Below are 21,902 nucleotides of genomic sequence, written 5' to 3'. Positions count from 1 at the left end.
GATAGGGACATGGTCAGAGTCTGTTATGAACAACACCCAGCCCCCAACTTACTGGCCCTTGGCCCCACCAAGAGTCACCTATGGGCATCTCTCAGCTAGGCCGCTCCCCAGGGCGGGGGGAAGGGAGGGCACTTTAACCAGTTGGTGATGCATTCTGGGATTCAAGATTGAGGGTTCTGGTAAGAGGAGGTAACATGTTCCCTCCCTCCCGACCCCTAAGAGCTCCTTCCCATGTCCTTAAGCTCTGTGCTGTGATCTGATCCCTGAAATTTAGGAAGTTTCTCTTTAAACCCACGAAAAGAACGACACACTTTAGGTACCACACTGGCACCTCAATCACTATTTGCACTAGAAGGCTGATTTGTAGTGCTCTCACCTGAGTGGGAACCTTGGTCCGGGAAGGCAGGCCAATGGAGGCGGTGGCAGGAAACTGAGTGTGAGTGAGCTGAGCCGGGCCGTGGTAGGTGCGGATATCCCCGCACCTGTACTCCTGAAACAGCTCCCCCCCACTGGAGTGTACGATCTGCACCCCATGGGTCACCACCACAGGCGGGCTCAGAGGCAGCCCCTGGAGCTGGTTGCTGGGGGTGACTGTAAGGATTCGGGCCTCGCTGTGAGGGGCAGGGGCAGGGGCTGCTTTGGCATCTGTCATCTTGGCAGCTTCTTTCCCTGGCTGCTGAGGGGCCTTGCTGGCTGGTGAAACCTTCACTATACCGTCTGCTGCCCGGGGCTGCTCACTGACTGCTGTCACATGAGGGTGCACCATGATCCTCACGTCCCGGGGCACAGTGTATGGGTGCAGTCGGTACTCTGACTGCATGACCAGTACTTCCGACTGCACAGGGGCTGCGGCTCGAGCAACAGGGAGGTGATAATGCACTTCTTCCTCTGGAGCGTGTTGAGAGGCCAGGGAGGACACACCAGCTGTGGCTGGCTGGGGCGTGCCTGCCCGCTGTGGGGCCCTGACCTCTATTTGCTGGGGTTGCAGAGGGGCCCGAGGTGAGTGAAGTGCCTCTGGCCGGATGCTGTAGGTGATGCTAGGCAGTGTGGGCGTGTTCATTCTCACTTCACCCTGGGACAGATGACTAAGGGAGACAGTCTGGGTGATGCTGTGGGGTGGCATGATGACAGACTGCTCTGGGTGTATGCTGGAGATGAACTGAGGCACAGGAATGCCTGCAGCCAGCATGACTGTGGCATTAGTGGAGAGCGCAGTGGACGTGGTCCTGCTGGGGTGGCATGCCCTTGGGAAAAGAGATGGAGCAGGCCCACTGGGTCGAGGAGAATGCGCGTCTGGCTTTGTGGCTGCCAAATGGGAGACGGTTCGATCTGTTGGGGTGCTGGGCCCTGAGGTGATGTGGTTTGCTTCTGCAGGCAGTTTGCTGGGCAGAGCAGGAGGGTGGTGGGGAGTGAGAGCAGACCCCAGGTTAGCCGGCTGAAGGACCTTAGTCTCTATTTTGAGAGTGACGGGGTCAGCAAGCTTTTTATTAGTGGTAACTATGCTTGGGGTGAGAACCAACTGGTTGTGAACCAGCACTGGGGACGTGTTTATGCCCTGGGTGAGAACCTTCACTGTGCCACCCTGGGTGACAGGTGTGGACACAGAGAGGTGAAGGGGCTCAGGCTTCTCCAAGGAAGGACGGTCGGCTTTAACAGATGAAATCACCGGAGATGCATTATATGTCTGGGCAGTTAGCACTAGAGTAGAGTGGGTGGCCACATTTGCATAGCCTGAAGGAGTTTGAGGGCCTTTGGGTGGTGGCTGTGACGGTGTAACAGAATCGGGTTTGACCTGGGACTTGGATACCGACTGTTGAAATTCAATGTCCATGGCACTCGCTGGGGGTATCTGGCTAATCTTGGCGCTGATCCGCTGTGGGCCTTCAGTCTTCTGCCCCGAATAGCTCAGGAGCACAACTCCTTCTGAAGTGTTCACACGCAGCCCAGCTCCAGAGCCTGAGTCTGCTGGACGCTCGTCAATCACGGACATAGACCCTGGGTGGAACCGACTGTTTTCATTAGTGCTTGATCTCTGCTTGCACTTCGCTGGTGGTGCAATCACTGCACCCGCCACAGTCAATGCGCCTGTTGTCGTGGCAGTCACAACACCAGATGCAGCAGTCACTGCACCTGCTGTGACTGTCACTGTACCCGCTGCAGCGCTCACTGCAGCCGCTGCAGCGCTCACTGCAGCCGAAGCTGCACTCCCCACGCCCGTGGCAGTGCTCACGGTGCCCACAGCAGCGCTCACCGGAGTGGTGAGAACGTTCACTGGCCCGGTCAGAACGTTCACGGGCCCCTTCAGGACGTTGACGGGGCCAGCAGGAGTGTTCACCAAACCTTTCAGCGTCGTCACTGAGCCCTTCACGGGGCCTTTCAGGGCATTCACGGGGCCAGTCAGCGCATTCACTGGGACCAAGGAGACATTCACCAGGCCGGTCAGGGCGCTCACCAGGCCAGTCAGGGTTGGAGGAGCCGGTTTTGCCAGAGTTATCTTTTGCGAATTCTCCAAATCAATGCTGACGGGCATCCGGCTAATAACAGAAGTAATTTTGGGAGCAATAACTGGAGCCACCTTTTCTTTGTCAGTGGCTACTGGAACCTCTGAGGCCTGTGTGTCAGAGGCACTAGTTACTGGAGCTCCTGGTTTTTCTTCTAAAAGAGGCTGTTTAGGTTCAGCTGGAGGGGTTGGTGCCTCATGCAGACAAGGGGCGGCACTGACAGGCTCTGCAATGGCAGCAGTGACACTCGTGGAAGTGATGCCTGTGGCAGATACATATTTGGGGTCCATGAGAATCTTTCTCAGCGTACTAGAGCTGGTGTCGATGTCAGAGGCTTTTGTGTCCGGGGGAAGAGCTGGAGATGGGGTGGACTGAGCCCGAGGTTCCTCCTGTCTTGTGATCCACTCTGTCACCTTAGGAGGGGGACTCTGGTGTGGGGTCCCCCCAGAGGTCATTGGGGGTGGGAGCTTTGCTGGCGTTACAGAAGGAATTGTGGGGGTAGGTATGCTTGAATCACTGGGTGGGGTCACTGGATCACTTTCAATGATGGAATGCACCTTGAACCTGGCTTGGGGCTCATTGTCCACCAATACTGGCTGTGAGGGAGGGAGAGGGTCTGGGAGCACAGTCCTTTTGGTTGGAGTCTTTTCTTCAACACTGGTTTCTTGGGACAAATTTTCCCTGGATGGAGTCTCGCTTGGGTCAGAAGCACATGTCTCCGGAGGAGTGACCTGGGGCTTTTCACTCTGCTTTTCTTCTTGTGGAGTTTCTGGGGGTTGTACCATTGTCTCCTCATTTGTGGCAGGATTATTGCTTTGAACTTGGTTGGGTTGTGAGACGCGGGTCTCTGCAGTAGCCCCCGTTTTCTTGTTTGTATTCCGTTTGCGGCGTGATCTAGTTGTTTTATGGCGCCCTTTGTCTTTCCGAGGGAGAGCCACTTCAGCTTCTTTTGATCCCTTAGTTTCCAGCACTGGGTGGGAGGTTTCGCTGCTGTTCCCTCCAGCTTCCTTGGTATCTGCTGGGCCTGCTGAGGGGTTAGGGGCACTGACTGGTGGGCCAGAAGATTCTGTAGTAGCCTCAGTCTCCAAGATGCCAGACACAGCCTCATTGGTCTCAGGCTCCATTCCCTCCTCAGGTGTCTGCAGCCCTTGTGAATGGGGCTGCAGATCTGTCTGAGATTCTGCAGGGTAAGGTGGAGGTGCTGGGAAGTTTTCTGGCTCCCCAGAAATATCATTGATGATGGAGCCAATGGCCGCAGCCAGTTCTGTTTCACTCGCTTGGTGTGCAGGCTTGTCCCTGTCCTCTGTGGAAAGGCCCTCTGGTGCATCTGTGGCTGCTGCCTTGAAAGCCGCTGAGGCAGAGGTTTCAGTGAGCTTTTCGATGTTCTCCACGGCCTGCTCAAGCTCCATCTGCTTGGCTAACTGGTTTGCTTCTGGGGACACCTTAGAGGCAGACAGGTCTTCCTTCTCTGGCTCCTTGTCGGGACCAGCTGGATCACTGTTCACCTGGGATGAAAGGCCCTCCTTTGGTGGAGTCCTGCTCTTTTCTGGGGAGACTGCCACAACCCCAGCTTCTTTCTCCACAGCCAGCGCTGCAGGGCCCAGAGCCACGGTGGGACTAACACTGGCATCCGCGGTTTTCAGATTTGCAGATTTGTCCACTGCTGACCTAGCGTTTCGAGATCTTCCTCTCTTTGACTTGGAATTTTTTTCAGGGGCTGTTTTTTTCTCTACCACTTCAACTGGGGGGGTTTCAGGGGGGTTTCTGTCTGTGCCCATTTCCTTTTTGTCTCTTTTTGGTTCACTTCCTGCTGCTTCTTTATCAGTCTTAGATTTTGTATTATTTTCTTTCACATTTACTTGGGGGCTCACCTCAGTGGTGGTCTCAGGACGTTCAACATCAACTTTAGGTTCATTCTTCCCCCTTTTCGCATGTGGGCCACTAGCAGCTACTGATTTTTGGGACCGTGGGGATCTCCATCCCTCAGCTGGTTTAAGTGTTTCAACTGGCTCTTTCACCTCGGTCTCCTCTTCTTCTTCAGCTCGACGGCGTGTTTTTGGAGGCCTTCCCCTCCGAGGGGTAGTAGGAACTGCCACGGCCTCCTGAAGCTCCCGCTCCAGTCTCTTTCTGGTCACTCTCGGTTGCTCAATGGGCTCCTTGATTGGAGAGCGGCTTTCGTGGTCACCCATGGTTGCATAGACACTCCTTACATTCCGGCGCCTGGTTCGGCTGAGGGGCAAACTTGGCTCAGGGTGTTCAGTGTCCGTGGCTGAGTTTTTAGAGGCAGCCCTTGTAATCTTCTCGGCCTCCATCTTCAATTCTAAGAGCTTCTGGGCTTCTCCCCGAGGAGAATTGGACCGCTTGAGTTTTTCCCGGTCTATCCTCTCACTCTTCCTTGTGACGGGCTTCTCCACAATACTTGCTGTAGCTGCCTGCATGGGGGTCTTGGAACGTTTACTTTTATTTGGCTTTTTATCTTTTGTAGCAACTGGAGGATCAACCTCTACACCTTCGGAAGCTTGAGGCTGAACCTCAGCAACAACTTCAGCTTTCTGATTTGCAATGGGCTCAACACTAGCATCTGGGTCTGGCTTGTCCACTTTTGGCTCATCAGCTTCCTTAGGCTTCTGAGTCAGTTTTGAAAGTGGTTGGGTATTTTCAGGTTCTGGGTCCCCACTGATCTCTACATGGGAAAATGAGGCCCCAGGAGTTGGAGGCTTGGCATCCAGATAAGGCAGCTGGTCAACTGATGAACTTTCTCCAACAGCTAAAGGAGTCCCGGCAGCATCCTTCTCGGCATCCACTCCTGGGGGCAAGTCTGCCTGTTCAGGTTGTTCCACAGCAAGGGGAGCCAGTTCAGATGCAGGTTTTGCTTCTTCTGAGACAGAGGCTGGCTCCATGGTCTTCTCTTCTGTCACCGAAAGCAGCTCTCCTGTTTTATCACCGGCTGTCTTCTCCGGTGGTAATGATGCCGACGCTGGAGTTAAAACAGTGACACAAGGAGGCCCAATAGAAGATGGGGTTTTCAGTTCTGACTCTTTATTCTCAGAAGCAGATTCTGGGGTCTTCGGATGATCCTCTGTATCGTCCTGTTTCTCAGCCTCTTTAGGTTTTTGTTCTTTTTCTTTTTCTTTCTGTTGCATTCGTGTGAGTTCCATAAATTTGCTATGGAAAAGAACTACTGGCTCTTGAATCAAATCAGTTGTGCTGTTCACTCCATCAGATGTCTGCCTCCCATATAACCTACCAGAAATGAAGTCAGATTCCTCATCTTTTCTCTCTAGGTGCTGCAAGCGCTTAGAATCTTGTTCAAAGATCGAGCTGTGTAAAAAACGAGAAGCAAATAATTCTTGCCTTTCCTGTTCTTCTTCTTTATGATCATCTTTTTTATCATCAATTTTTCCTTCTGAATCAGTCCGAATTTTCTTCTTTTTCATGTACCAAGATGGAATAGGTCTTGGAGCAGAGTCAACTTTTTCTTTATCTTTGTTGTTTCGAAAATTAGCAAATCGAGAGTCCCAATCGAGAAAGGACCAATTTTCTTCTCGAGATGAAGAGAGGGATTTAGCTCTTTCAAGCAAAGCCTTAGTGTCTGGAGTGATTGTCTTATCCAATGCAAAAGAATAAAATTTGTTCCTTTCTAAAGAACTAGAGAGTCTTTCATCTCGCTCCCGCAATTTGTCTTCTCTATCCCTCAATAAAAAAGATAATCGAGAACTTTCATATAATGCTGATGCTCTGGGTGAATGGGATTTGTGTTCAACATCTTCATCAGAATCAGAAGGCACCTCACCAGGTTCCAAGTCACGTACAGACCTCTTTCGAAGGCTGTCCCTCTTAATTATGCTGTTTGGGAAACTCACATCAAATCTGCTGGCATCTTGCTTCATTTGAGAGTCCCACTGATTTAGTTCATCTTCAGAATTCAAGACAGTCAGTTTTATTTTGGCCATGTCTGCCATCTGTTCTCTCTTGCTGGAATCGTAAGGATTAAATTTTAAGGTTTCTTCTCTGACTGTCATATTAGAATAAGGAAGTCCCTTTTCATCTACTTTAGGAGATCCTTTTACTGACATTAGCCTAGGAGAGCCTATGGGGTCATCTTCCTCATGCAAGGAACCATGTCGGATACTGGGAGAACAACCAGTCCTTTCAGAATCTTCACTGATTTGGCGTGAACTTCTGTAATTCCTCTCTCTCTTGGTGCAGATATCAAAATCAACATGATCCATCCTTTTCTTTTTGCTGGGAGGAGAGTCATCAGTGACATCTTGAGGGGGTTTACCTACCTCATGAACAAGACTACGCCTTTCATAGTCATCTACATCTTTTTTAGGACTGCCAAACTTCTCAGACTTGGCTATTTCCATCTCCATCTGCTGTTTTCTACGACTCTGCTCCATTTGTTTTCGGTAACTCTGCGTGTAATCAATATCAATGCCAATTTTTTCTTCAGTATTTACTGAATGTGGTTTCTCTTGGCCTGATTTACATTCAAGTGCTTCATCACGAAGACTGCAATAGTTTTTCCTAATATCTTCTCTCTCTGGTCCTTGCTCATCTAATAACTGCAGCTGTTTGAGCTGTGGTTTGGAGGGCGTAGGTTTTTTTGACTGGATTTCTTGGTTTTCCACAGATTCACCTACTGGTTCTCCCAGCCTTGCTGGCAGATCTGAGATGGGTCTTGAACCAGTCCCAACAGAAGTACTGACAAGTTCCTGACAGTCTTTGGGGCTGGGAACAGCATTAAGTCTGTCTAGTTTGATCTTTTTAGAGTCTCTTTTAAGAATTTCTTTCCTCATGGGCTTTCTCTCAGACTCTCCTTCCCTCAGCAGAATGACATCTTTAGATGGCATGTCAGGCTGCTTTTTTAAAAGTACCCGAGCATCCTCCATTTCTGGGCTACTTTTCTTGACTTCTGATTTTTGCCTTTCTGCTTTCAAACTGGAATCTGCAAAACGCCTTTTCCTTGCTTCCAGCTTCTCCAAATCCACAGCACTTACCCCATCAGCAGACTGCTCTGGTTTTAGGTGCTTCCTGGTTTTAAGCCTGCATTCCTTATCTACCACTTCTACGTGGCTTGAAAGTGCCTTTTCCTTTGGTACTTTCATTCTGACAGATTCCAGTTTAGATAAGTCAGATTTTGCAGGCTCCATGTGAGAAACTTGCAGTTTCTGATCTATGGCAGAAGACTTAACAGTGTCATTATCAAGCTTGGCTTTCAGCTTTTCCAATGGAGTGTGGTCAATCACCTTCCCCTCTTTTTCTTTCACTCGAGTCAAAACCACACAAGGCATGAGTTCTAAGCGGTTTTTTGCTATTCCTTCTTTGTCAGCTTTCTCTCTGCTCAGTTTACTAAAACTCCTTGATTTTTCAGGGCTCTGTTCTCTTTCATTTTCTTGGTCTGTTTCTGAAGACTGGGAACTAGGGGAATGAACTTTTCCTTTTCGTTTCTGCTTGTCAGTTTTGTCCTTTTCTACTTTCTCCTTCCTTATTAAGCGTCTCTCTCTTTCCACTCTCTCAGGATCAAAAGTTCGTTCTTTATCTGTCTTTTCATTTTTTGTATAGCGTTCCAAACGAGGTTTGTCAAGTTTATCATATCTTGGAGGCGAAAGTGAGCTACAGCTTCCACTCCGGTCTGAGGACCGGCTATAAACCCTCCTCTCCGAATCACTTGGTAATCTCTCTGACTGCGAGGGAGATGTTCCAGGACTCTGTGGGCGCCGCAGGTGCACCGGACTCTGACTGCGTTCAATTGGCCTCCTCTCATGGTCTCTGTCCCGGTCAGGGTCAAATCTTTCACGTTCTCTTTCTCGTTCCCGTTGCCTGTAACTGTATTCCCGAATATCTTGTTCATAAGGATCACTTCTGTAATCCCTGTATTCCCGAGGATCATCATAATATCGAGATTCATAATAGTCTCCTTGGTAAGTTTCCCATTCTGAATAAAATTCTCTCCCTCGAGCTGGATAGTCCCGTCTAGAGTCCTCAGCATATGTGCCTGGAGTACGAACATTCTCATAATATGTGCGATCTTGGCTATAATCATAAGATCCCCTTCGTTCCTCTCTGCCAAAAACAAACAAAAAATATTTCATTCTTGTTTCCTTGTCATTTATACATTAAATCATACATATAAGAATACAAAAATGCTTCTAAAAATCTTTGCCATTATTTAGTCGTTAGACCTGGAATGTCCAATACTGTAGGCACTAGCCACATCTGACTACTGAGAACTTGGAATGTGGCTAGCCTGAATTGACATGGGAGTGTAAAATATACACTGGAATTGGTAGATTTAGCTTAAAAAAAAAAAAAAAGATGCTTCAGTAATTTTTTTTTATGAGAGGACTCTTTTTTTTTTTTAATATATTTTATTGATTTTCCACAGAGAGGAAGGGAGAGGGATAGAGAGCTAGAAACATCGATGAGAGAGAAACATCGACCGGTTGCCTCCTGCACACCCCCCACCGGGGATGTGCCCGCAACCAATGTACATGCCCTTGACTGGAATCGAACCTGGGACCTTTCAGTCCGCAGACCGACGCTCTATCCACTGAGCCAAACCGGTTTTGGCTACTTCAGTAATTTTTAACTTGATTATATGTTGAAATTATATTTTAGATATATTGAGTTAAATAAAAATTCACTTTTTACTTTTTAATGTGGCTATTAGAAAATTTAAAACCACAGATGTAGCTTACATTATATTTCTATTGAATAGCAATAGTTCAACCCATTTTATTCCTTTAGTATTTGGTACTGTGGCTTTTAATAAGCACCAGCATTAAGGGGTATCACGTCCCCACATTTATAAGTCTTTTATAATTACTTTTCTGCCAAAAGATATTCCTACCACAACTTGAGAAACAAATACATTATGTTTCTGACATAGTATTTGAGGGAATAAATGAAATACTATTTTAAACTGCAAGCCCTTATGCAAATGGGATGTCATTTGCATTCCTGAGCTGAACTATCATTAGAGGTAAAGCATTTTTTTCATTTCATGCATCAACTATTCAGTGAGATGACTACCTTCAGCTCTATGGCAAAAGCAGACCACTAAGTTCTACTCAAGCATCCTCCACCTGTGGACTACTTTTCTTGACTTCTAATTTTCCATAAGCACTACCATCTGAAACCAATGAGGCAAAACTAGTTCACAGTGAAGTCCCACACCCTCCCATTTCCTACTTTGGTAGATACTATAAACTCCATTCAACAGGGATTAAATAACATGGGTAAGAATCAAAGAAAAAAGCTGGAATCAGATCATCAGTAAAATAAGTGAATTTAAGTAGTAATATATAAAAATTAACATCCAGTCCTAGCTGGTTTGGCTCAGTGGATAGAGTGTCAGCTGGCAGACTGAAGGGACCCGGGTTCGATTCGGGTCAAGGGCACATGCCCGGGTTACGAGCTCGATCCATAGTGGGGGGCATGCAGGAGGCAGCCTATCAGTGGTTTTCATCATTGATGTTTCTATCTCTCTCTTCCCTCTCCCTTCCTCTCTATAATCAATAAAAATATATTTTAAAAAATAAAATAAAAAGTAACATCCACACAATATTATCCAACCTCAAAAGATACTGTTCTTTGAAAAATATTTAATATACACACAGAGGATCTTAATGGATTTTTTTATGTGTTAGGTACCAGTAGACCACCAACACTTTCCACTCAATTATGGGTAAGAATCCCTGTTAGAACCTAAAGTATTAATGATAACTGCAAACTGAGCCAGGATAAAAAACTTTTCTGTCTCTACATATACATACATTCTCTTGCATATGTATGCATGCGTGTGTGCCTATGTGTTTTCTCTCTCTCTCTCTCTCTCTCTCTCTCTCTCTCTCTCTCTCTCTCTCTCTCTCTCTCTCTCTCTTACAAACACACACACACACCTGACAAAGAAAAGCCTTGTATCAACACTAAGGTTCTGGAGGACTGTTGATTTTTTATCTTCTGGAATGTAGATTCCAAACTACTAGTGAAAAACCATCAAGAAGGTTAAGCTTTGCCCTGGCTGGTGTGGCTCAGTTGGTTGGGCACGGTCCCTTGCACCTGAAGGTGATGGGTTCAATTCCAGGTCAGGGCATATGCCCAGGTGGAGGACTCAATCCCCAGTAGAGGGCATGCAGAAGGTTGAACTTTTGGGAATTTGGCTGTGGGAGACATTTTGCATTTAAAAGCTTTCCAAGTTAAGGCCCCAGCTGGGTGGTTCAGTTGGTTGGAGCATTGTTCCATATACCAAAAAAGTTGCACATACCTAGGTTGCAGGTTTGATCCCTGGTTGGGGCACATACAGGAGGCAACCGATCAATGTTTCTCTCTCACACCAATGTTTCTCTCTCTCTACAAAACCAATAAAAAAACATATCCTAGGGTGAGGATTAAAAACCTTCCAAGTTGCCTGGCTGGTGTGACTCAGTGGTGGAGCATCAACCTATGAACCAGGAGGTCACGGTTCGATTTCTGGTCAGGGCACATGCTAGAATTGCAGGCTCGATCCCCAGTAGGGGGCATGCAGGAGGCAACCAATCAATGATTCCCTTTCATCATTGATGTTTCTCTCTTTCCCTCTCCCTTCCTCTCTGAAATCAAAAGAAATATATTTTAAAAAAGAAATACCTTCTAAGTTATTCAATGACCACTACACAATATTCCACATGGAAATGACTCAAAGAAATATATACCTCCTATGATTTAAATAAAAATGAAGTGACAAGAGACCAAAAAAAAGAATGCATTCAACAGGTTTTTAGCCACTTGATCAGGATTTGGCTCATTCTTCTCAAAGAGCCTTTTATACTTAAACTAGAATGTCTAAAGACATTTTCCACACACAGCCTTTTGTCTAACACATGTATGGGGGTGGAGATCTAGTGGTAACATTCCAGAAGACTTAATCTCATAGACATGTTTAGACAACCAGCTTGATCATATGGATGATAGCTTCCAATTTCAAACATGATCAGCTATTGAATGTGGTGACATTATGTTAGGATATTTTAATATATTCAGTCAGTCTAAAAAAGAATCATCAGTTTGGGGGCAGTTTTAAGCTAACAGGAATAACATGATTCAAACAGTAAGATCTTAAATTATTCTGAACTGTATTGGTTCGTACAAGCAGCAGAAAAAATACCAAAAACTACATACCATGATTGATTGAAAAAATTAACGAGAGAAATAAGGTTTACTTTTTACGTTGCTCAAGTTAGAAATTTATATATATTTTAGATTACTGACTCACAAATAATTTAAGAGATCTGAATTTAAAACAAAGCTCTTTAGTCTTTTGAAAGGTTTTTTTTTTAAAACTAATTGTATAAGCACATGTATGCCGACAACCTGGATGTTCTCATTTCTAAATATACAGGGCATTTAATAATTTATAATGTACTTCAACATGTTGTTATATATAATTCAAAACTATACAGCAGGATGATCTATACTAATGTGGCAAAAGGTAGTAGTAGTCAGTGAGAAATACAGATAGGTTATCCAACTCCCGTGAGCCACATGAAAACGGGATTCATAAAAATAAACCCATTTCTGTATGAAGGAAAAAGGTTTCTTGGAATAAGAGTAGAAATAAGAGATGAAAAATAAAATTTAATCCCATCTAAATTTTATGTATTAAAATTTTTAAAAATCAAGCTATGCTGCTAACTTTAAAATACATACCTTCTTTCCATTAACATTTCATAAAAGTCTCTGATATCTTGACCAGATTTTTCCATACAGTGATAAAATGCCAGCTGACTTTCCCGATTTGCAAAATCCACCTTAAAGAAAAAAGAATAGCAGGTATATGCTGCAAGTTTCAGATTTAAAAAATGAAAAGTGTTACCAAATTTTTAAATTCTTCCAAAAATAGTCCTCAAGACTATTTCAAGAAAGAGCAATCTTTCTTAATTAAGTGAAATAGCCCTCATAACAAACTGTATTTTGTTACTTTGAAATCTCTCAAATTCTACATAAATCTTGATAAAGAATTATAAGTTTCTAGAAGGAGCGGGATAAGCAAAATGAAAAACTGAAATGATACCTAGCAGGATTCTAGGTTGTCAATTAAATAATCAGAACAACTAAATCCAGCAATCTCTGTTGTGCATAAATTTACTGGAACCATAGTAAGAATATAAACTATGGAAGAACATTTAAACTTTACTCAGAACATTTAAACTTTACTCACAGCTGGGCCTCTGAGTCACTAAAAAGCATATAATATCCATCATCTATCAATACCTTTTTTTTTTAATCGATATATTATTTGGAAAAGACTTATTTCAATCTAATTATCATCAATGATTCTCTCTCATCATTGATGTTTCTATCTCTTCCTCTCTCTGAAATCAATAAAAAGAAGACATTTAAACAAAAAAAGAGGGCAGGATGTGAACATGACTTTGTTTTGCTCTGTTTACCTTCCGTCTGCATACCTTAATTTTATTCCCACCGATTTTCCTCCCCTTGGTCTCTTTTACAGCTGCTTGTGCATATTCAATTTCATTGTAGATAATCAGGGCCATGCCTTTTAAGCGGTCAAAAACCACCTGTAAAAAAAACACAACAAAAAAGAGCCTCATCCACTAGACGTAGTGAGTCCCAAACTCCTAAGTCACAAGGACACTGTCAAGATAAAATATACTTACATACATTTTATTTACTTACTTATTTTATTTTTGTTAATCCTCACTCAATGATATTTTTCCATTGATTTTTAGAGAGAGTGGAGGGGAAGAGACAGAAAGAGAGACACATTGATTGGCTGCCTCGTGCATGGGGATTAAGCCTGCAACTAAGATACATGTTCTTGACCAGAATTGAACCCGGGATTCTTCAGTCAGCAGGCTGAAGTTCTATCCACTGAACCAAACTGGCTAGGGCTACTTATACACATTTTATTCTAGAAAAAATTTCAGGCTTTTCCTGATGATGCATATTGTAGTGAAAACAATAAGATGTGTAGGGACTGTTTAGAATCATGGCTACTGTGGCTTGAAGTATATTATTCCTTTATTTTGTTTTTCTGTATTTTACTTTATTTTCCACATTGACTGAATACTGTCCACTTTAACATCGTTATAGGTTCTGTGACTTTAAGCAAAATGACATACAATAAAACAAATTTTACCATAGGCTAACTGCTATAAGCAAGAGTTAAGTTCCAACATCATCTCATCAACATTATAATGAAATGACATGGAACAAAACAATGTTATTTGAAAACCTGCTACATTTAAGTAAGCATTCTAGTTTTAGCTAAAAAAAAAAAAATAAAAAAAATATATCAATACTCTTGGCAGAGAGAAAAAAATGTAAAGAGTACTGGATCAACAAAAAATTTTAGTGACTCTTAGTCATAAGTGCCACTACCATCTTAGCTGTTGGATTTTTATTTAAACTAGCAGTCTTTAACATGTATTTCTCCAATCAACAAAAGCTACATTTAAAGAAATGTCAAAATTATGCATCATGTCCACCACAGTGTAAATCTGCTTTTTGAAAAGCTTTACCTTTACATAATAGAATGGGGCCAGAGATTGTTTTCTTGTTTTGTTTGTGGGTCTGTTACATAAACATTGATTAGATGAATATTCTGTTGTGTGACTGTCTCGATAAAGTTATCATCATTTAAAAAAAAATCAAGTCTAATTACATATTAGTGTGAATATGAACAATCCTATATAATAAACGGCTAATATGCAAATTGTCCCCTTGGGAGTTTGACTGACCGGGAGTTCAACCACTCGCTATGACGTGCGCTGACCACGAGGGGGTAGCGTGGAACAAAGGAAGGCCCCAGCTAGCAGCCAGGGGAAGGAAGGCCCTGATTGGCCCTGATTGCAGGCCAGGCCTAGGGACAATACTCATTCATGAATTTCGTGCACCGAGTCTCTAGTTATGTAATAAGACTGTCTAATTTTGCCCAGCTGGCATGGTCAGTGGTTGAGCATTGACCTATGAACCAGGAAGTCACGGTTCAATTCCTGATCAAGGAACATGCCCAGGTTGTGGGCTCAATCCCCAGTGTGGGTCATGCAGGAGGCAGCCGATCAATGATTCTCTCTCTTCATTGACATTTCTCTCTCTCTCCATTCCTCTCTGAAATCAATAAAAATATACATTTTTTAAAAAAAAAAAAGAAAAAAAAAAAAGCCCTAGCCGTTTTGGCTCAGTGGATAGAGCGTCGGCCTATGGGCTGAAGGGTCCCGGGTTTGATTCTTGGTCAAGGGCACATGCCCGGGTTGCAGGCTCAGTCCCCAGTAGGGGGCGTGCAGGAGGCAGCCGATCAATGATTCTCTCTCATCATTGATGTTTCTTAGCTCTCTCTCCCTTCCCTTCCTCTCTGAAATCAATAAAAATATATTTTTAAAAAAAGACTGTCTTAATTTTACTGTGAGATAAATTATAAAAATCTCTAAGAAACATTCTATTTAACAGTATTGTGTACATTAGTTTCAAAGTTAATCATCTCAGCTGGTTCAAAATAGTTTTTCAAAATATTCATATCATAAGCTAATATAGATGAGCTGCCCTTCTAGGCCAAATTTTAGAAAAGAGAATTTTAATGTATGAGTTATTAAAGAAAAGAAAAAGTTGGCACTAGAAATTGAGAGTGAAAGGACAGAAAATCCAGGAAAAGAGAGTCAGAAGTAGCTTTAAACTACATACCAAAACCTCCCACCTACCTTTATCACAGGCCCATATCGGCAGAAATGTCGTGTTAAATATTGATCCGACACATTTGCAGAAAGCCCATCTAACCACACGCAGTTTGTAGGCATGCTCTTTCCAAAACCCAGCTGAATATAAAAGGCGAAATTTCTGTCAGTAAAGTCACCAATTATTCAACTACAGAATTCTGAGAAAACCTGTCTTCTGTAGGAATCTCGTCAAAGCAACATCTCAAGTGGAAACCATTGGGTTATATCAAGTAAAAACTTACAAAAAAAGTAATCCTGCCTAAAGAAGCAAGTCTTAATTTAGATTATAGTATAACAGAATGAGAATGCAGAAATGTACCACCTTTAGGTTATCTAACAGTATTACTGAAAACTTAATGAGACATATGAAAAAAAACCAAACCACCTCCAAATCTTAAAAATCATAACAGTACAATAACTTATGCAAATTTCTTTACCTTAAGGCGGTTATTTCCAAGGTATTCCCCATCCATCTTCTTAATAGCCTTACAAACGCTGGCAATATCACAGTATTGCAAAAATGCATACTGAGGAACTCCATTAACTTTTTTAATATCAATATCCTGAAAAGGCCAATGAATACCACTTAGTAATACAAAAAAGTAATCAGAAATTTATTTTCAACAAGAAAATAAATCAAAATAAACCAAGTCCATATGAGGTATATATTTCTCTAAATAGTCATATTCTCAAAAATAATTTTATTAGTTAAAATTGTATATCTTCATGAAACTATAAATTAGTCTAAAAACCTATATAACAGCATTTGTAATCACAAACCACGAAATCTTTCCCATGAATCTCTCTGCAGAAGACCAACTGCACTACAACTCAAAATTTGAAATTTATAATACCTGTTTTAAGAAAAATGTATGATAGTGAAGAAAAGGCAGCCTATTTTATGAAAACCTAAAAAATAATTCTGCAGTATCTGAAGGACTTACTAGGGACAGGCCATTTAAAATATACTATCTGGCCCTTGCTGGTTTGGCTCAGTGGATAGAGCATCAGCCTGTGGACTGAAGGGTCACAGGTTCAATTCTGGTCAAGGGCACATGCCTAGGTTGCGGGCTTGATCCCCAGTGGGGGGGCATGCAGGAGGAAGCCAATCAATGATTCTCTCTCATCATTGATGTTTTTATCTCTCCCTTCCTCTAAAATCAATATATATAAATAAATAAATAAATACATAAATAAATAAATAAATACTATCTGTGTTGGGGGTGGGTGGAGGAATTGAGCAAAAAAGGAAAAAATAAAAGAGAGAGAACTCATGGACATGGACAACAGTGTGATGATTGTGGGATGAAGAGGCAGAGGGGTGATGGAGGTGAAAGAGGGCACAGAGAGGATAATGGTGATGGAATAAATAAAAATAAAATAAAAGCTAAAATAATATTAATAATATTTGAGAAGAGTAAAAATAACAAAAAAATCAAGTTTTCAAAAGTGATTTAAAATATGCAATTCTAAAATACAAGTCTCATTCTATCAGTATATCTCACTGAACCAAGCCTGGTGATTGATAAATATGGTAATGATCTCTCATATCCAATATGAATCCTATATAAAAAGCTATAATATGCAAATTAACCATCACTCCAACACACAAGAGGGCCGCCCCCATGTGGTCAAAGATGGCCAGCCCCATGTGGACACAAGATGGCCGCCACAAGATGGCCAACAGGGGAGGGCAGTTGTGGGCAATCAGGCCAGCAGGGGAGGAAAGTTGGGAGTGACCAGGCCTGTAGGGGAGGGTAGTTGGGGGAGACCAGGCCTGCAGGGGAGGGCAGTTGGGGGCACCCAGGCCAGCAGGAGAGGGCAGTTAGGGGCAACCAGGCTGGCAAGGGAGGGCAGTTAGGGGCAATCGGGCTGGCAGGGGAGCAGTTAGGTGTTGATCAGGCTGGCAGGCAGAAGTAGTTAGGGGCAATCAGGCAGGCAGGCAGGCGGTTGGGAGCCAGCAGTCCTGGATTGTGAGAGGGATGTCTGACTGCCCGTTTAGGCCCAATCTGGTAGGATTGGGCCTAAACGGGCAGTCAGACATCCCTCAAGGGGTCCCAGATTGGAGAGGGTGCAGGCTGGGCTGAGGGACACCCCCACCCCCACCCCTATGTAGGAATTTTGTGCACTGGGCCTCTAGTAGATATATAAATAACTAAATTACTTTGTGAAAATGCATCAGAACTCCATCCCTGGATTAAAGAAAAACTCTATAAAGGAACACCACATCTCTTTGGAATGCTCAAAACCTGTAGTCCCAATCAGACTGATCCTGCCTAGAGAAGGTAATGAAAAAGAACTTAGCTTACACAGGAGAATGGTCCAGAGAAACCAGACACTTGGAGGGCAAAACATTGACTTAAACAATAATCACCTGGACCATATATTGCAGAGTAAGTATTATGATTATCTAATCCTCCTTAACAGTCACAAATCAATAATCAAAACCTGAAACAGCAAAATGAATGTATTTAAAAGCTGTATCGTGGGTCCTTTAAAAAAAACACAATAATTTATACTCAAAATCATTGTAAGTAATGGTAAGCATTCACTCTGATTTTCACTATTAAGTAGAATGCAATAATAACCCAGGATAACTCTACTGAAGAGAAACAATCTCCAAAGAATATGGTGGGTAGACTCACTAACTACTAGGTTCTTTCTGGCTATAGCATAATCTGTTATCAGACTATTTCCCCAAAGTTTGTGTTTCATTAAAATAGTGATAACCAAGAGCAACTGCAAACATGATGATATTATGGTTTCCAAAAAGAATACTGATATGTCCTCCTTAGTGAGAAGCATAGCTCTCAAACACAAGTATTCTAATTTTAGCAACCTTGGTGATAAAAATGTGCCCATGTGTCCAAATAAAACTTTCTATACCCTTCCAAAATTTAAAGTAGCATCTACATTTGAATAAAAGTATAACTGAAAGCTTTATCAATTCATAGACTCATGAATGCCAAGGCAGAAAAAGCTGAAGTTCAGATAGGAATGTGAACTCCAAGTCACTCATCTAGATAGGCAATAGAAGTAGAATTAGAGTACAACACTACACACATAAAAAAATAAAAGAACTTTAAAAATCAAAATAATTTAGAGAAAGAGTAAGATGAATATTTTGCTGGCATATTTCTCTAAATATATTACCTCTGCTTTTTCTTTACTTTCTACCAACCACTTCATTCTCTTGCCTCACCCCCTCACCCCGAGTAAAATGAGATTTAAATCAGCCATAGGCACAAATAATGTTTTAATCACAGGACTAGATTATGCCATTTTAAAAAAAAGGGGACCCCTCCCTCTGGCCAATTTGCTCAGTGGTTAGAACATTGGCCTGTGGACAGAAGAGCCGTGGGTTTCATTCCCAGTCAAGGGTATGTACCTCGGTTGCCTCCGTAGGGGTATATGCAGGAGGCAGCCAAATGATATATATCTCTCTCACATTGATGTTTCTCTCTCTCTCCCTCTCCTACCTCCCTTACACTCTCTCTAGAAATCAATGGAAAAAATATCTTCAGGTGAGGAAAATGAATGAATGAATGAATGAATGAATGAGTAAATAAATGGATCCTTTGCTTAGCGCATTAGTGTATAACAGTGATTTTTTCAATTGGTGTGTTACAAGAGGCACAATTAGTGTGCTGCAAGAATTTTTTTATATGTTTTTTATTGATTTGAGAGAGAGAGAGAGAGAGAGAGAGAGGGAGGAAGGGAGAGAAACATCAATTCTACCTCTAGCGAACCCTTACTAGATCTCTATCCCATGACCCAAACATGTGAGGAATCCAACCGGTGACCTTTTGGTACATGGGAGGACGCTTAATCAAGTGAGCCACACTGGCCAGGGCTGCCATACAGTTTTTAAAACATGCAATATCTACCTATTTAGTGAGCAGCACTGACCTCTTTTCCTTCAGATTGTCAAATAAAAAAATGACAACAGCTAATACAATAGTTGTTTGGTGTGAATGAATCAAAATTATTTTTTGTGTGCTGCAGAATTTTAGTAATTAGTTTATGGGTTCCATGAGATGAAAAAGGTTAAAAATTGCTGGTATATAAGATAGATGGATAGACAGACAAAAGGACACACACACATCTGAAAGATCAGTAAGAGCTATTCCTACCTATAACATTATTAAACTCTGCAAAGTACAAATACACTAGGGCAACTTCTTTATTATTAATATAAAGAAAGTCTAAAAATTTTTAGAAGTAACTTCCCTATTTTTTCAATCACAAAACACAAAAGTACATCCCCCTATAAGGGAACAATGGGGGGGGAAAAGGGACATATGTAATACTTTAAACAATGATGATTTTAAAAAATTTTTAATAAAATTAAAAACAAAAAACAGTATATCCCAAGAGCTGTAACCAAACTATGTTTTTAATAATCTAAATTTTTTTAAAAATAGGTTTTTATTGATTTCAGAGAGAGGAAGGGAGAGGGAAAGAGAAATAGAAACATCAATGATGACAGAGAATCATTGATCAGCTGCCTCCTGCACGCCCCACACTGGGGATCAAGCTCGAAACCCAGGCATGTGCCCTGACGGGAAATCAAACCAAATCAAACCGTGACCTCCTGGTTCATGGGCCGATGCTCAACCACTGAGCCACACCAGCCAGGCCAAACTATTTTCACTATAAACTGACTCAAGTTTTGAGCCATAGGGAACAGAAAAACCCTTCTATTCCTAAACCTAGCTATGACTTGCCTAATATAAAAAGTGATTCTAATTAAAATTTTAAAATAGAACTGAGCTTCCAGCATGATATCCATGTTCTAGTAATCCCAAGGTACTTTCTGATGAGCACCGTAGTAACACAATAATCATACACTATTCTGATTCTTTCTTACAAATATATTTTCTCTTCCAGATTTCCCTTTCAATCCACAGGACTAGAGATGACACTGAACCAGCACCCAATAGGAAAAGGAAGATAGAAAAACTGGATAGGAAAATATATATGTAAACAAAATAAAGAGAAATATACATTACGCATTTTTACATACATACATAAATACTCTCCAATGGGTTTTGCTAGATCATGTTTTAGCAAGAGTTAAAAACACATAGGACAAATTAAAAAAACATTCATTACACCATCTAAATATCATCTTTCCAAATATAAATCTGTAACTATGCTTTATCTTATGAAAAAGACCTAAAACTGTTTTTATTGTAAAAAGCAACATACCACAATTTCACCAAAGCGCTGGAAGATGTTTCGAAGATCATGGTAAGTAGTGGTTTTTTCAAGGTTGCCAATAAAGAGGGTTCTTGTTGCTTTGGGATGAAATTCATCTATCCTTTCATCCAAAGGGCGAAATTCATTTTCACTTTCTGTTTCTATAAGTGGGATGGGGGCAGAGTAAAAAGAGAAGAGAGTGTTTTGATGTATATTTATATATCATAGGGGGAAATCTACATTTAAGAAAATAAATCTCTGAAATATTGGGCTTGAGTACTCATACAATCTGAAAAATTATACACACCTTCAGAAATGGCTCTTATTAACGCCCAAATAAAAGAAGAATACAAAGGCTAACGAACTTGTCCCAAAAGCAGGGGGAAGTAACACTTTGATTTTTCAAATAGGAAAGTGGACGGAATTTCAATCTGCAAGTTGATTTGTTTGAAAAAATAATCGCTTAACATAGAAATATATTTTAAACCCCAGGAAAAATGATAATTATTTTAGCCTAATCTTAAGTTCCAAAATTATGTTGCAGGCTCTCAATGTGGAGTATAAACTATACATAAAACTCAGCTGAAATCAGTCCAGCTTCATTATTTTACTTTCAACATTTTATGAAATACTTAAGATTTTACATTTGTCATACTAATCATAATCAACACAACCCAAATGCCTGTCTCAATGCAGCAAATTTTAGGTACAAGAATAATACTTGCATGGTAACGGGCTGAAACAACACTTATGAAATACCTTCTTTTGGTGTTGTACAGACCTCAATGACAACTAGAAAAAGACTAAATGACTCTTCAGGTTTCTATTTCTTATGATCAAAAGCCCTTATTTAATGTCCAATTCCAAGAGGTGCTTGACCTAAAGAAGAAATCAGCTCCATACATTTCAATACAAAACATTTATGACAAATCATCCAACAGCAGAATTCCAACCAAGTCTCTATACTCAAGTTTGATTGCTTTCAAATATCCCATTAAACAGGTGTTTCATGTTGTCCCATCTTGAAAAGGTAGCTTCAGCTTTCCTATGCTTGAAATTAACCAAACTTCTCAAAATCTTCACTGGTAGGTGATTAAAACCCAATTACATCCTGGGTTTTAGGTAAATGTTTTAGATAAAATATTTTTTTACTGTAAAAATCTCGAACCAGTCCCACCACTTGGATATCAGTTAATCAGCTCTCAATAATGACCCTAAATTAGATCCTCACTACTTATATAAGATCCTCACTAATTATATATGTCAGTTCCTCAAGAATAGATGACATTCTAAATATAATCCCAAATGTGTAAATAAGAACTGCTCTTAACCCAGTATAACTCAGGGCAGTATCTCAAAACTGGCAGAGAAGTGGGAACATGAAGACATAACCTATAAATCTCTTGAAAAGATAATATTCCTCTGAATTAGTGTTTTATCACAAAATTATGCACATTTTACATTATTCACTCTAACACCT

The 21,902-nt window shown here is 41.7% G+C and overlaps 1 protein-coding gene across 2 annotated transcripts in view; it reads right to left on the bottom strand.

Annotated features, from left to right (window-relative positions):
- The window catches only part of SPEN (spen family transcriptional repressor), an 88,007-nt gene that overhangs the window by 2,670 nt on the left and 63,435 nt on the right, over positions 1 to 21,902 (bottom strand). Inside the window, exons 6-11 of one of the 2 annotated variants that reach the window (XM_008148185.3) lie at positions 20,432 to 20,583; positions 15,658 to 15,783; positions 15,206 to 15,319; positions 12,953 to 13,066; positions 12,195 to 12,295; positions 377 to 8,570 (exon numbers count right to left, since the gene is read on the bottom strand). In XM_008148185.3, the coding sequence (XP_008146407.2) occupies positions 377 to 8,570; positions 12,195 to 12,295; positions 12,953 to 13,066; positions 15,206 to 15,319; positions 15,658 to 15,783; positions 20,432 to 20,583 (8,801 nt within the window). Of the gene's footprint in view, positions 1 to 376; positions 8,571 to 12,194; positions 12,296 to 12,937; positions 13,067 to 15,205; positions 15,320 to 15,657; positions 15,784 to 20,431; positions 20,584 to 21,902 lie in introns of both variants that reach the window. The other variant, XM_054720700.1, reaches the window with a different exon arrangement.

The sequence above is a fragment of the Eptesicus fuscus genome, chromosome 9 (genome assembly GCF_027574615.1).
Source record: "Eptesicus fuscus isolate TK198812 chromosome 9, DD_ASM_mEF_20220401, whole genome shotgun sequence".
NCBI lineage: Eukaryota > Metazoa > Chordata > Mammalia > Chiroptera > Vespertilionidae > Eptesicus > Eptesicus fuscus.
This window is presented reverse-complemented; position numbering and strand designations above follow the sequence as displayed.